This window comes from Pipra filicauda, unplaced genomic scaffold (genome assembly GCF_003945595.2).
Source record: "Pipra filicauda isolate LSUMZ 115617 unplaced genomic scaffold, ASM394559v2 scaffold37_size4185640_pilon, whole genome shotgun sequence".
Lineage (NCBI taxonomy): Eukaryota > Metazoa > Chordata > Aves > Passeriformes > Pipridae > Pipra > Pipra filicauda.
This window is the reverse complement of record NW_024104509.1, coordinates 39,615-56,254: the sequence shown is the minus strand read 5'-3', so window position 1 is coordinate 56,254 and position 16,640 is coordinate 39,615. Positions and strand designations below refer to the sequence as shown.

General features: G+C 36.2%; 1 protein-coding gene across 1 annotated transcript in view; it reads left to right on the top strand.

Moving 5' to 3' along the window:
• The window catches only part of KIAA0825 (KIAA0825 ortholog), a 196,342-nt gene extending 189,681 nt beyond the window's left edge, over window positions 1-6,661 (top strand). Inside the window, exon 19 of the mRNA XM_039384850.1 lies at window positions 6,452-6,661. Coding sequence (XP_039240784.1) covers window positions 6,452-6,473 — 22 coding nt within the window. The 3' untranslated portion in view covers window positions 6,474-6,661. The remainder of the gene's footprint in view (window positions 1-6,451) is intronic.
• The last annotated feature ends 9,979 nt before the right edge of the window (window positions 6,662-16,640 follow it).

The following is a 16,640-nucleotide window of genomic DNA, read 5'->3' as shown; positions in this document are numbered from 1 at the left end:
TGAGTAAGTTAAACAGTGCGGGTCCTTGTGGAATTTCTCTGGCATGCACCATGCTAGCTGACTCCGTGCTTTGTCTAGATTTATCCATGTCATGACCCCTTGTTTTCCACCATGATTACTTAGTTTCTTTGCAAGGCTTTGGTGAAAGACTTTGTTAGAAGCTTTGAAAATCTGAGCAGACTATACTGAGCAGATCTCCTTTACAAACTGAATTGTTGATAAGTTTTTCACAAACTACTTCCCTTTAGTAGGGATGGGCTGACTCTTACCTGGTATAAGCAATTTATCAATCTGTTTACAAGTTCTGTTCTTTGTTATAGTATCCACTAACTGGCCTGGTACACTCTTGAGGCTTACCAGTTTGCAGGTACCCTCTGGAACACGTTTCAAAGGTGGATGGTACATTTACCACTCTCCAGTCCTTAACTAAGTGGGTTTAAGTAGTAGGTTGCACACTGCAATTGGACGATGGCAGTGAGGTCCTCAGGACGCAGGTTTAATTAGAGTGTCCTTCTCTTAGATGGATGGCCTTACAGGGCTAAGCGAGCTCCATCTGCTCAGGTTTGAAATTAGAGTTGTCCTTCTCCTAGGATGATTGCCAGAAGGCTAGTGATTATCTTGTCTGGGAGCTGCTTTATGCTGATGACGCCGCCCTTGTCGCCCACACAGAAGCAGCTCTGCAGCGTTTAACATCCTGCTTTGCAGATGCTGCTGAGCTCTTTGAGCTGGAAGTCAGCTTAAAGAAGACAGAAGTTCTCTATCAACCCACACCTCAGGAAGTCCCCCTTTTTGTAACTATGTGACCAGTACATCTGCTCTAGGACAAGCAGCAGTCACAAGTATTGAGGCCACGTTGATGAGAACACAGCTGCGCTGGGCAGGACACGTCTCCAGGATGAAGGACCACCACCTCCCTAAGATCTTGCTTTATGGTGAACTTGCCACCGGCTGCTGCATAAGAGGAGCCCCAAAGAGAAGATACAAGGACTCCCTGAAACAACACCTCAGCATTGGCCATAGTGATCAACATAACTGGTCTACTCTGGCCTCAAATCAGGAGGTCTGGAGACACACCATCTATAACGCTGCTGATGCCTTTGAGAAAGCACGCAGGATCACTCTTGAGGAGAAAAGACAACACAGAAAGAATCGTGCCTTGCAGAGTATACCATCTAAGGAGTCTTTCTGCTGTGCCTTTTACAATCGGACATGTCTATCTCGTATTGGCCTTTTTAGCCACCAATGCGCTTGTAACAAATGTGGGTAGAGACCTTCCCAAATCTTCGTTTGCAAAGCCCAGCCATGATGACACTACAATTAGTGGTTCAGCTATTACATTCCTTTGAAACATAGATACTGTTTGGTCCTGGCAATTTGCTACTCGTCTTTTTTCCCCTCTCTGTTTCTCACATAACGTTTTCTACTGACATTCATTTTGACATAGATTTTCTGCTGAGACCTTCTTAATAGAGCTTTATTAAGAAAGCTTCAAGAATAGGAACTTTCTCATGTTTCCCACAGTTTACTCAGCAGAAGAAAGAAAAACCACCAAAAAAACCAGCAAAAAGCTTGTAACACTGGCACAGTGATGGTCTTCTAGCCAGGTGAACATTCAAGCAGATTCCCTGCTCCTGATATGTTTGAAAACACATTATTCTATTGTAAACTTTTAATGTCAACATGGATTTTTACTCAAACTCTCTTCTGGACTGCCTTGCTGTGGTTTTTTAACCAACTTGCCACAGTTTATGATACTGCTTTCAACTTTCAGAATGATACCTTCTTGCTTTTAATAACTTCATTTCCCCTCCTGTTGTTACTTTGAGTTCTTCTTGGCATATCTGTTCCCTGAAATGACGATTTGCTCTCTGCCTCCTGCAAGATGCCCATTGTCTTTACACTGCCTCTAAGGATTAAATGCTACCTCTCTTCAGTGTGTAAAGCTTTCCATCTTCATATGTAGAGAGCTACAGTTTTGCTGAAGTTGAGTGCAGTTTTTTGAGTAAAGGCACAGTTGTGTGGTATTTAGGGAGTTTGCCCAACATTAAAATCCAGTGCACTGTAGCTGCTGTTACAAAGTAGATTTTTGACATTTCAAATTAAATCTGTTGTTCTACTCAAAACCAAAGCAAAGGTCTCTCACAGACTGCAAAACAGTCTGTGCTCCATCAGTCAGTTACTGACGAAGTCTATAAATGTAGCCGTATCAGGTCACAAAATGATATTTTTCCAATCCACAGGTGAGATAATGACCCATGTCTCTTATTACCACTGTGTCTCACAGCGTCTGCTCTCCCTTGGCATATCACAGGAGTGTCACCAGTTCTGGTCAGGCAGTCAGCAACATCATTACAATATGAAGTTGTTCTGAAGCTTGACTTCTTTTGCTGTTCCTATTTCTATCTCACTGCTTGTTTACAGAGTACATGGCACTTTACAAGACAAGAATAGACTTTCAGTAAAATTCAGTAAATGCCTTACAAATAACTGTGTTTTAAAATGCATTTAAAAATGCATTGAAAAGGTTTAAATGTGGCCTTCTTATGGACATGGTAATCTGACATCTAAATATGTTTACATTGTGATTATACAAATGGTATATGTCAGAAACAGGTAACTGTGGATGAAAAATAGCAAAATGCTAAGTGTCATTTAGAGTGTGTTGGGCAGTCCCTCAGCTGACAGAATGGTGGGTTTGAAAGTAGAAAGAGATTTTTTTCAGGGATTAGAAAGATTTTTAACCTAAATATTAAGATAATAAGGTGACATTCCGGAGAATGTAGTAAAGGGACAAATGGAGAAGAGACACAAAACAAAATAGGGATGGGTTGGGTTTTTTTGAGACAGTGAGCAAAATTCAGTGCTAGGACTGAGAGGAGGAACAGGGGAATGATGCTGAGAGTAATAAAATTCTAAATTAGAGGTGCAACTGTGAAAGAAATAAGTAGAAGACATGAAGAGGCAAGAGGTTACAGATATAGATACCAGAGAAGATCATTCAATAGTAGAAGGGACATGTGAGATAGTCACGGCAGCGGAGGTGAGAAAGATGCTGAAGAAGAATAAGCAGATCACAGTACTGAAGATGAGAGTAGGAGGAATACAGTGGATATATTTAGGGATGTTGTTATGTTATATAGCCTAAGAGATGCAGGAACACATAATGGGAATATTTTAGAATTTTTTTAACAATGCAAAGGGAAGAGGCTAGTGATCTGCCATGGCAAAGAGCCTGTGTTTAGCAAAAGCAAATGCGATGTGGGTTTTTACCTCATCGAAGAGAGACATTGAAAGACAATCTGATTTTATAGGAAGCATCTTTCTGTGTATAAAGAGAGTGGTTCATTTAGACCCACAGCACAATAGCCCTGTGTAGAATATTTTCGATTTTAAATTACAGGTGTTTTATTCATGCAATATCTATTGTTTTTAAATTTTACTGATCTATTACTGTCAGTTATCTTATGATCTTGAGCTTTAAGGTAACTACTCAGTGATTTTCCTTTTAAAGTTTTAAAGTGATTGCCAGTTGGAGTCATTGTGTGCCTTTTCATTCATCTATTCAGGATGATAAAATAATCTGCATTTACAATCGTTACTCTATTACAGACTTGCAAAGTTTGGGATAACTTATTTTTGATGTACATATTTTTGAATTATAAGAAATGAAGTTGTCTGCTAATATTGAATAGGTAGCCAATAATTCTTCGTGGATCCATTCTTCAGTCTTGTTCATTTAGGGGCAAAACTCTCATCTTTCTTCATTGCAATCTTGCAGATATAAAGTTTGTTTAAACAAGCTTTATACTCTGGTTCACCTGAAAGTAAAACTAATTTTAGTGCCTGTTTTTGATGCTTGCAACTTTCATATATATATATATGTGTGTGTGTGTGTGTGTGTATTTATATGTATATGCACTTTCACATTAAAAATAGAAAACTATGATAACGTGAGACAAAAAATGTCTTGCTCTTAGCCCAATTAGAAATTAATAATCTGTATGTATTTTATCCCTTTATCTAGGTGATATAGGGTCTAATACCTCTGACATTTGCTGCAGAAATTGCTCTATGGGGTTCTCTGCTTCACATAGTTTAGACTTGCCCCGAGATTATTTAATTATGGAAAAGAAATTTGTGTTGTCATTGAACTAACACCAGAGGTTTCAAGTGAAACCAACAATTGCTAAGTTTACATAAATTATTAAATCAGACTTAACGTAAATTTTCCCTTTTAGACATTGTGGATGACCACATGTCTAGTCTAGAACATATAGTTAGAGCAACTGCTCCTGTCCTGGAGTAGCTATTCTATAAATAGAAATAATTTTTATTTGCTTGTTTTGAAAATAATACAGGGTCAGAAGACAGAAAATATAATTTCCGAACCACCTACTAAAAGTATATGATTGCACCAGTACCCTTAATCTTGTGTAAGATGGTCTTCTAAGGATATACCCAAGTTTTAATAGATTTTGTCAGGTGAACACTATTGGAGCATTCTTCTGTTGTGTTATGCAAGACTGTGCTGTCGGGCTTTAAAAGCATTGCATGCTATCAGAATTTTTTTCATCACTCTTGAGAACTGCTACTGCAGTATATTATATTTTCTGTTTCTATTTTTATTTTTCTTTTCTTTAACATAGCATTCTGTAATTTATAAACTATCCTGAAAAACTGACATGCTTTTGTTTTCTCTTTAATAAGTATTTTAGTTTGGTGACCTCTGATCACTGGACAGAATATTTCAGAGGAGATAAGAATGAAAGTCTGTAAAAAATGCCATGTCTGTGATGAAGGGATGCTTCATGAAGTTAGTATGAAACACAGTATGGGTTTAATCCTTGACTACAAGCTGACTTTAAAATATCATATCTCAGCTGTGGTCAACCCTTCATTTTTAAGGGTGCTTTGGGGCTGGACTTTTTAATGATGTAAAGACTATTGCAAGATGTGGACCTTCTTAAATTCTAGTTAGTGTCCATAAGCGTGGCTTTATAATCATCACCTGTGCTGTAAAACTGTACTGATGACTGTATATGGACCAGTCAAAGAAAATGAATTATTATTATAGGATTGTAGCAGTATTCTTATGGAATCCCTGAAAATAGAAACCTGGAACTGTTTTTTATTTACTTTTACAGAACTATGAGTCTTTTTGAGCAAGTTGTATCAGTTGCATGATATCTCACTATCATGAAGATTTGCTGTGTATAGTTTTGTATTGTAAGGTTTTAGGAAATTTTCAGGGTTTTTGTTTGGTTGGTTGTTTTTGTTTGGTTGGTTTTTTGTTGGGTTTTTTGTTTGTTTGGGTTTTTTTTCTTTTGTTTCTTTTTTTTAGGAATGCTAAACAGTTACTTATAAGAAGTGTTTGTTTCTATTAAGAAAATGGTCGTTTGACATTGACATGCTTGCCTAATGTGGTGGTTTGAACCCCCACAAAAATCCAGTCTCCAAGCTTTCCCCACCTTCCCACAATTTACCTCAACACCAAAGAGAAATTTTCAGGCAGGCACACCTCTGTATGGGGGAAGGGAAATATATACATTTATTCCTATACAAAATAAATACTGTACAAACTAAAAGCAACTATATATGTACAATATTAACACAGTTCTATCATCCCTTCGAGCCCCTCCCTCAATCAGTTCAGGAGAAACCCTCAGGCTGATAGGTAAACAGTCTTTCTTTCGTTGGGGTGTCAGGGAAAAGAGTTTCACTGATCACCCCCCACCAACCTCCAGCTCTTTGCTGAGGTCTTTTCTTCCTCAGGAAGTCCAAGAAGATAGCTCTGAGTCCATCCTCCTTGGTTCTGTGCCAATCTCTGCTGTGTGACTCTCTCCCTCTGTTCCGTAGCTGCTGAAGTTCAGCTCGGCTTGTCACATGCATGTATCCTGGGAATCATTCCTCCTCCATCAGTTTTCGGCTACCCCCAGCCAAACTTCTGCAGGGCACCCTCCGAGCCTCTCTCTGGCCCGTCTCCAATTTCGCCTGGAGTTTTTTCTCCTGGCACCAAGCTGCCTTCTCAGCCCGTCCTCTCTGGCTCAGCTTCAAAATACTAAGCCTTACATCCACTCCCAGCTACAGTGAGGGGGAAAAGCCCCCACTCAGCTTTCGCTACAGGTGTTTGGTCCGGTTATAACTGTCCCGAGCTGCCCACAGCCTCGCTGCAAAGGAGGGGGAAGAGGGCTTGGCTGAAAGCCTGCCTCTCTTCCTCTTACCTCAGTGGTTGTGAGTCTCTTCCCTCACAACACATACACACTCCAATGCTGCCTCCAGCCCTGGCTTAGCCAGAGCTATGGGGCCCAGGGCCCCTCTTCCCAGGGTGGAAGGGAACCCTACCACCCCTGGGCCCTCACACACACATACTCAGACAGAACAGCAGACTGACTCCCAACTCTTCCAACTCTGCCAACAATTTACGGTTGTTGTGTATATCTAATTTTCACAGGAGCGAACAAAACCAGCTCTGACTGGTTCCTGAGGGAAGACTGTCCCGGGACCAATCAACTTTAACTCAGGGCCCCTATGAACCTGAGATAGGGGGGAAGGGCAGCTGAAACCATGACACCTAAAAAGGGAAAAGACAGTGAAGATACAACTTGGAATTTCTAACACTCCTCCAAAATTTTGGCTGTATAGTTTGTTTTAAACTAAGCTGTGCTCTGGAAAGTTGTAAGGACAATAAAAAAGCATTCACAGTTTGAGTCAGACTCTACAAAGTCCTGTATTTATCTAAGGAAAATGTTAATGTATGGAGGTTTTTTCGTCCTTTTGTTTGTATGATTAGTTTTAACTGTGTGAATGTGCATGAGTCACATTTTCCTGTTAGTTTAAAATTTTATTTTTAAGAAAAATGAAAGTTGCTCTTCCTCGCTTTGTTAGAATGAACTATCTGGACACTTGACAAGTAGTTATGGAAGAAAGTAATGCTATACCATCTCTTCTAGGTGTTGCATAAAGATTGGGTAGTTCCATCTGTCCCTTTTCCTTTAAGTGATGTCTTCTTCAGAAGGAAGTAGAAAAAGAATAGGCTTGCTTGTCTTCAGCTCTTCTCTTCTAGAACACTGTTTTGAGTAATTGAACTTTTGGGTTGTAATGTTATAGCATGAGATTTTCTGCCGACCTTACTGTGATCATCTGGTTCTATGAATGTGCAGCATCACCAAGAAAACGATGTGAGAAGTATGGGGTAACGCATGTTCATTCACATTAAGCCATTGACATGGAACCATTTCTTGATTTTTGTATCAGACCCACTGAGTGTATTCCTCCAGCCTTGCCTATGCTACAGACTGCAAGACAGCAAAAATAGTATAGGGATATTATACACGAGGTACTTCAGGTACAAAAAACTTAAGCAGTCTGGAGCTCCTCACAGGCTAATTTTCTTTGCTGAAGCAGAGTAAATTAGCCCACATGAGCTTGTGCTGCTTAGAGTGCTTCTGGTATCCAAGTTTGTTCATCTAAGAATAGGTTTGGAAATTCTCTGTTCTTTGCAAACTGCAGTGTGGGCATACATTTATTATCTGATGATGGCTGGGGCATGCGTGGAACTGAAACAGTTAAAGATCAGAAGATCCTCTGCCTGTCAGTAATTTTAGACACAGTTTGAATGACCAAGATAAAATGTAGATGAATGTAATCCCCCTCTCAAAGATGAGATATTTACATGTTTATTTAGTAACCATGACATAAATGTCCAATTAATTTGAAATATATTGTTTAAAACATGCATTTACAGTAACTATTTGCTTTTTTATGCTGGTGGTTTGTGCTGGACTTAGAAGTTTTATTTTCATCTGAACTGTCTATGCCAGACTTCTGTTTATTGAAAGGATCAGTGATAGAAAAAAAAAAGAAAACCCAAAGCACAGACAACTCTGCATCTCCCAGCCTAATATATTAATATATCAATTTTTATTAAAAATTACGATTCCTTAAATAAAAGAGGCACCAAATCTATGTGTTATTTTAATTTTAGATGTAAAATTACAATGTAGGCCATAAAAATTGGAGTTTTTCACAATGATGGCATGAGAAATGTTGTTTTGCACTGCTGTGTGACAACTTCCTAAAATCCATATTTCTTTGAAATATCTTTTTAAAAGTATACAGTGGTCTGTTAAAGGGCAAACCAGTGTATATATACTTAAATGAGTATACTTCATTTTGCTATAACTGTGACATAATTAAAGCAATAATAGTGCAAACCTCCCCCAATTTAAGAAGAGTGGTTAGAGAAAACAAGTGTGAATATGAGATTTAACTCAGCTTTCTTGTTGGATATTTTGTTTCTAGAAGTGAAAGTGTTTTGATGACATAGAGAACACCGTCTAGTAACTTCTAACCTGAAATGAAGACATGCAAAACTATTTCAGAAAGATTTTGAACCTCTCTAATTATCTGCAGTTATGAAGACTTGCTGTATTTCTGAGTTATAACAAGGAGATTTTTGTAAAGTGTTCTTCATTTCAGAACTTGTTTTATATAAGAAATATACCTAAAAAGCTAATTTCTTTTCTCCTTTCTGCACTGCAATCCACAAAGTGTGATTAATAATAGATTTAAATTTGCTAAGTGCATTTACTCCTTTGTGCCATCATAAAGAGAATCTATTACTGTAAAATTGAGGCTTAGTTCCAAATTGCACCATTATGAAGTTTTCTTCCAGCAATGTTTTGTCTCTAATACACTTCCCTCATTGTAATTCTATTGCAAACCTGATGTCTAGCATCAAGTCTCACAATAATTATTTTAAATTGCTACTAGGAACAGTAGTCCTGGTGGGATATATTACTACCATTCTAACAAGATGAATTTCAATGCACTTGTAACCATATTATGGTGTATTATGAAAAGAAGAAAATCCTTGGGTTGTAGGTAGGTAAGCAGATTTAGAATACTGTAAAATGATTTTTATCAACTTCTTAGCACTTCGTGTTGCACTTTCATGTCATCAAATTAAATTAGTATTATATATTAAAGTGTATGATAAACTGTCACTATGTAGTGGTTTTAAGTAAAACTTAACAATGAGATAGAGTGGAGTTTTAGAAATGGAATTGTTCTTCTGAAATTACTACTAGACAAAGCTTGGAAGTCTCCTGAACTTATGTCAAGAATAAATAAAATAACAAAAAGAAATGTAAACTAAAGGAAACTCCATAAACAATAATTTCAAAATGACAGAAGCCGTGAAGTTCTGTGGCTGTACTTTGTAATGAGATTACCAATTAGCTCCTAAATTCATACCAATTACCCTAGAAACTTTAAGACAGATATTCACCAGTTATTTTAAAATGAGTACCCAGCTGATGTAATACAAATTCAGCAAAGCACTTTCTCTGTTTTGCAGTTCTGGAATTAAGAGCTTATGTTGTAATTAAATGATAATTATATGCACACTAAAATTCAGTATCATTCCAAAGTTATAGTCAGATAAATCTGTAATATCTAAAGCTAAAATGGATCCTTACACAGTATGACTCAGAAGATGGTTAAAATTTCGAACTTCCCCAATTTCCTATTTTAGAAAATTTAGAACTGAATATAGTTTAAGCAAGATTAAGATAATCTCCCCATCCAAAACAGAGAATAAGACAAACTTCTATATCACTCTATCTTGTGCAGCACTACCTGCAGTGACTTCATCCATAGATACAGCTATAAAAATTACACCACATTTTCTTAGTTTGGGAAAAATAATGTCATGTTGGTGGAAAAAATTACAAGAAACAGAAAGTACCTTGAGTCTAATGGGCTCTTTTGTTTGACTGCTCACATCCCTCTTCCTAAACATTTCATAATGTTTAGATATTCTTTACTGGATATTTTGCTATTCTTCTTTCCACTCTCACTTTAATTCCTTGAAACCTACACTCCTAAGGATGTTTAAAGTTCAACACTTCTGTGTTTGCATTTTTTTTTATATCTGTGTATATATGTATTTGTATGTATGTATGTATATAAGCTCACAACCACCATGCCCAGATGCCCAGGTTACACATACACTTCGACAGAGTTATAAAATGAGATTTTCACGTAACTGTGTATCTTGTTATCATCACATATTAAATCAAAACAAGTAAAATGTATGGAACTCTCCAAACTCAAACAGCTATTGCCAGTGACCAAATTTTCACATTTGGTCTTTACTTGCTTACTTGTGTGGTAAGGTCACTGCAGACTGTAATTTGTTAAATTTGATTAAAAGAGAGCTCAGATCCTGAAAGGAAATGGCTTCTCATCCAGTGTAATGTAAAGTAAAGGTCTGGGCTGGATCAAGGCTAAAGTACTTATCACCTTGCAGAGCTGATGCCAGGGACTGACAAGCAATTTGGCAATAAGTACGTTGCTGCCATTGGTGTTGCTCCATTAAAAACAAATACATAATTTTGCTTTTGTACCTTGACAATTTGAAATGCTGAAAGTAATTTTGTTTGTTTAGAGTGAGTGCAAATGAGTGCAGTGAGTGCAGGTGCAGGTGTCATGCAGCTCCAGCAGTGTACTACAGTCCATTACGAATTGACAGTTTTTCGGTGAATGTGAAAATAGTCAATTTTTCACATTCTACCTCTTTTTATCTGCTTGAACTCTTAGTAGAAGCATTACAAATAGTTTATGACAACTTATACACAATCCTTCCAGAAGTTCATCAGTGGTGGTGACTTGAACCAGCTTTGCTACAAGTCACAGAAGCAACTAGTAAAATGCTATACCCCTACCTGTTCTGGCAGCTATAAATCACATTAATCCAGCTGCCTTCCATTGAGTAAATCTTTCCAATTAAAAATGCTCATCCCAGACTGAAAAGACCAGGAACTAGAGTAGTACCATATTGCCTTTGCACAGATATTTCAGTCCTTCTTAGTGCTAAAGCACTAAAAACCACAGTTCGAAGTTATTTTCCAAAGTTTTGGGAAAAAAATTGACACATTACTATATTAAAATTAAGTATTGTGCAGTGTCATTTTTCCCCCCTTAAATTACTTTCAGTGTATGGAAATTACTGTACAGATGTATGTTGTTAGACATACTGTGAAAGTAAAAGATATTTTTACTTTAGACTGGACTGAATATATAGTGTACCTGAGAGCTTGCTGCTAGGCAGAAGTCAAACTAGGAATCTGAGATATTTTCTAATATATAAAAGGCTACTATTAATGCTAAACAAGATGTATTCCACAGCGCTTGTCTTTGTCCAGCAAAGGCTGTTGAAGAGAGATAAACAGAATTTCATCCAAGGCCCTCTGAGTGTTTATACAGTAAAACCAAAGATGTATAGTGCTACTGGAAACACTCAAGTGCTAAATAAAAAATTCTGTCAGAGTAAGCCCATGACTTCACCTCTTGGGATTGATAACATCCTTCGGCTTAAATTATGAAGTGAGGCTTAATGAGAAATTGAAATTAGCTTGGAAATTTTTAGTAATTCTTACTTCTTTGAACCTAGGAAAAAAGTTACTCATTTGCTAGTTCAAGAAGTAAGGCAAAAATATATGCTGCTGAAAATACTTTAATAGTGCTTAACTTACCAACACTAGATGGCAAGAGACATACTCTATCTAATGTTAAGAAATTACCATGTGAATTTACCAATATGTGTATCATCTTCAGATTTTGAGTGTGTTGAATGGATTATTGTCCAGAGCTAGATAAATTTGAATTCCACAGAGCTGAAATGCTGGAAATTAGCTGCATGATGTATGAACTAAATAATAGTGTTTCTGACACAGGAAAAAGTGGTGGAAATTAAACATCTAGTTATGCGCACTGTGTCTGCACAATGTGCTGCATGCACTGCATGTGTTAGAATTTCTTCTCAGTTCTTTTTTTAATCTTTTATTCATAGCATTGCAGGTAATGAAAAATTTATGCCTTGAGTCTGGCATTGAAATTAAATGCAAAATGAAAACAGAAGCAGTTTATACTGACAGTTTAAATGTCTTTATCTAGCATATGGTTGCACTACAAAAATCACTGTGTGACTTTTAAAATCTCCCACGTGCAAAAATGCAAACATTGCACAATAAAGGATAAAGTTAGGACTCTCTGTACATTAACAGAAAAGTTTTCATTCATTTTATTATTCCCTCCTAATTTTTCAGAATTATTTCAGAACATCAGATAAATGTGAATGCAGATCTCCACACAACCCAGCTACTGTTACATGATATAGAGAAAACAACTGGGTTTTGCATTATATTTTATGAAGACAATTTCTATACTTGCCTTATTCAACTTGCCTTTAGTTCAATGAAAGGCATACATCTTGTACTTGCATATTGCAGGAGTGAAAGGTTAATTATTCAGATGAGTAAGTTCCTGAATTGTGATGGTCAAAGTGTAACTGCTGTTATAAGAGCAAGATTACTAAGAATCATACATATTTTTTTAAAGGCAAAATCCATATAAATCAGATTTTAGAAAGTATAAAATAGTGTCTTAAAAAGCAATTTTTATGTAGCAACTTTAGCTATAAATTACTATAATTAAAATGTTATTTTATTCTGAGTCATTCAATCACTTCTTGAGGTGTATACCTGCAATTATTTTTTGGTGGTGTTTTTTTTTCTTCTGGTTTTAACTGCTTAACAGGTCACTAATTACAATTTTAAAAGTAAAATTAATATCAGGAAAGTAATTGCTCTGAACTTTGGTGAGTACTGTGTTATTGTGCATCATTAGATCAATGTCCTAAAAAAATAATTATTTTTAAAATGATTCAATGACTGAAATGTGAAATGTACTGTCTAATTGCAGTCACATAGAGTAATAACTGTAAAATACCAATTACATTTTCATGTAGAAGCCTGTTCTCCAGTACTTACCAGTTTTACATTCAGTTTCTAATTTGTGACTTTTTACAATGCCTTATATAAATGTTGGTATGTATAATTACGCAGATAATTTTATACAATATTAATTGTGCTAAGAGTGTACTGAAAGTCTGTTTAATTCAGTAATTCATTTGCATTTTAATGATTCTAACAGCATAAGGTTACAGAGTAAAATTGAAACATCTCGTTGAGTGCTACTGCAGTGTGAAAAGAGTCGAAGCTCTTATTTTGTGCTTGTAAAATCTATTAAATATGTAATTAGCAAAATTCACATTTAAAAACATCAGAGAACACACATTTGTGAGTTACAAAAATCAGCTGCTGTATATCTTAAAGTCCATTATATAACAGAAGTCCATTATATAACAAAAGGATATTTTAAGTGTTTTGGATTTTGATACCTGTGGCATTTGATTGCTGATTTTAGTGTGTTCACTACAGGGATTATGCACTTGAGTAGATAATTCTGGTAGTGATGGTGGACTGAATATATCAAATGCACTTGAAGAACGAGACTGAGATGCCTTTCAATGGGAGGGAGGAATGTGACAAACAATTACTTTTTTATTTTTTAATCTGATCTTTTAAAGACATAAGATACAGTCTAGGGGGTTTTATACTGCAGGTGTCAATGTGCCAGCTTTCACAAATACAGGGAATAACATATTCTGTTCATGTGTATCAATAGATTTTAAGTTAGCTGTGTAACATTTCTTTCATTTCCTTTACCATATACAGATTTAATATCATCATGAATAAATCTAAATTGTTTGCTTCTTTATTCCTAATTCTTGAAGCAATGTGAAAGCCTGGAGAGGTTTGAAGTGACAGCATTACAAGCAGTCTTTTGCATACATGGCCTTTAGGGATGAGTGACTACCTTGCATCTAATAAACAAGAAAGTGAATTCATTGAATAATGAATTAAGTGGCATAAGTTGTGATAACAAGGAACAAATGTAACTTTAGATGAGTGGTATTTGCTTTGTGTGGTGTTATCTGAGAGGGCTGTTGCTTCGCCAAGGGATAGATTGCTTCACCAAGGTTCATTATATTAAGATGTTATTTCACAGAACACAGCCTAAAATGATCTAGCAATTTTTTTCATTTGCTAGCTCCTTTGTGTGCCTCTATCAAACCCACTCTCTCCACCAGGGGGATAGGTGAGAATCTTTTAAGCCACTGAGTTTTGTTTGTAATGAAAATTTCTAGTCAGTTTCAGATGGGTCACTCAACAATTAAATAGAGATGTCTAATTGGTTGATCCATATTAGGGTCAGCAGCTGGTTACAGAATAATGGCTTGCAGTGCCCCACTTGCACAGTTCTGAACCAAATTAAATTATTAATCCACTCTTTGCTTCAATGTAGCTTCACAGGGATCCCTAGCCTGCCATACCAAATAAAGCAGAACTACTGCTTTACATTTTCATTATGATGAGTTATATTTTAAATTGCAAATACATTCCTGTTTAGTTCACATAGAATATCATATTTGGTATCTTGACTTTCTTCGTGCAGTTGGTGTTTATGTTTATCTTGTTAATTCCAGTTATTAAATGGACCTGGGAACTCATTGGCTTAGAGTTGGTATAAATAAACTATTGAAACAGTCAGAATATGAGAGTTTGAAAGAACTGAAGGGAAGATGTTCATTTTCTTCAACAATTTTTTAAATCGAAAAGGATTTTATGTATTGAAATGATCCATAAGTTAATTCACAATTAAACACAATCATCTTTGTAGTGGCAGTGGGGAGCAGATCTCTTACCTTTTCTGCCATTCTATGATTATTTTAATTTTGCGTTATTTAATTAGTCAAAGCTGATGCACATCGTATCTCAGATTAAGCAGATTATTACAATATGAAAAGAACTGAGTGTTCTCAAATAAAACTTGCAATTTTTCTTTTATCAGTTACACTTCATAATTCATATAGAGCAACAACTGTGATGAATCAGATTCTACATCAGTGTTAATTCTAGCGTGTTGAGGAAGATTATAACTTGAATTATACTACATGAAATAATGGCAGGAAATATCCACCTGTATGATTTTTCATTATTTTAAAACTAGGTATTTAAAGATACCTAGTGCCAATTCGCAGCAGATGAAGTGGTCTTGGCACTAGATCCTATTGCTTTTTAAATATACATATATCTATGTGTGTGTGTACTGCCTTTGGGAATAAAGAAGGTCTTGTTTTTAAATTAAGAATGAGATTTCAGGCTTTTATGTCATGTTAAATAGAGAGTGCTACTTGTTGAGCAGGGGACCTGAGAAAGAGATAAGCCAAAGGGATTGTTGCCTAAATCGTACCTTGAAGTTTGGGCAGCTGTTCTAATGATTTGCACTGATGGTGGGCCCGGCCCAGTTCCAGTGATGATATCACAAGAGCAGGATTAGTCCTGTTGTGCCTATGTATGAGTTATGTACTACTGAAGTGGTACAGTATTGCAGCTTACTCCTAAACTAGATATTAACAGCTGTTTCCTATGTCATGCATCTCCAACTGTAGAAGAACGTGTAATCACAAAATAGTTTAGCTGACACTTTCAAATAAACCTGTTATTCAGATCTTGGATGATAAGTTTTAAACCTGATATTGATGATCTTGCTTTTGTCTTGCTTTATTTGTGAGGAACTAGTCTTTTGGGAGATTTTTTGGGGGTTTTTTCCGAGTTAATCAAGTCTAGAGAAGAATCATGACCAAGTTAAATGAATGGTAGGAAGAGTACCAGAGTGCAGAGTAAAGGAGGAGAAAAATTTGAAGCATTTATATACTTTCCTTAATTCTTAGTGTATTAGTGATATTAATTTAGAAGAAGAATGGAATTTTCTGTTTAAAGTGAGATTACTGTTGAAAAGAAATTAGGGTATGTGAAAACAATAGACCAGAGAATAATACAGAAGTATCATTACAGAAGCTCTGTCTCATTTTGAATGATATTTTCCATGGCTGGATACCCCTCTCATGATGGATGTGGCAGGCTGGGAAGAGCTCAGAAGGAGTAGTGCAAAGTTAGAAAGTTTATATTACACCTGAAAACAGTGAAATGTGTGTGCAGCTAATGTGTAGGTCATGCACAGAGCTTCTCTTTTCCTATTAGAAAAGAACACAAGGTAAATGGAAAGATAGCAAATTCTTAAAAGGTATAAAATATATTATCATACAACATAAAAGTAGCCTGAAGGTAATTGCCACAGAATGCTTCTAGTAAGCAAGTTAAGTCTTGTAAGGAGAGAAAGTTTCTTCTTCAGAACTATGCATTTTAATAGGTACTGTTAAGGAAGAGACAAACTGGACAGATAAAAAGTAGCCTTGCACCATTCTCTACGTAGGAATGACTGGGAAAAGTATTTTGTGGAAAGGGATGCCAACATCCTTTATTTGGTTTTGTGTGCCCACTTTCTAAATTTTCCTTCTTAAAATGTTTTCAAAAAACTTTTTGCAAAAAAACTCCTCTTTCTTGTAACTTCTAAAATATGTTCCTGCCAAGCAGAACTTTGTATCATGCCTGTTGCCTGTGGCTGATTAGTCCAGTGCTCTCTCCATACCTCTTGCTATCGGTTTTCTTCTCCTCTCCAAAACTGAAAAGCATTTGTTTTTTATGCAAATGATCATATATATTTCATACATATAATTTTGTTAATTTTACTTTTTACTCCCAAAATATTTTGCATACCATCCATACTCTAAGCCATTTTAAACTAGCAGCAGACTGTGACCAGGGTTGTTGTCCTTGTTGATGTTCTCCTAGTTGTTTTTTTCTTTCTTGCTAGGGCCCAGAATGATATAA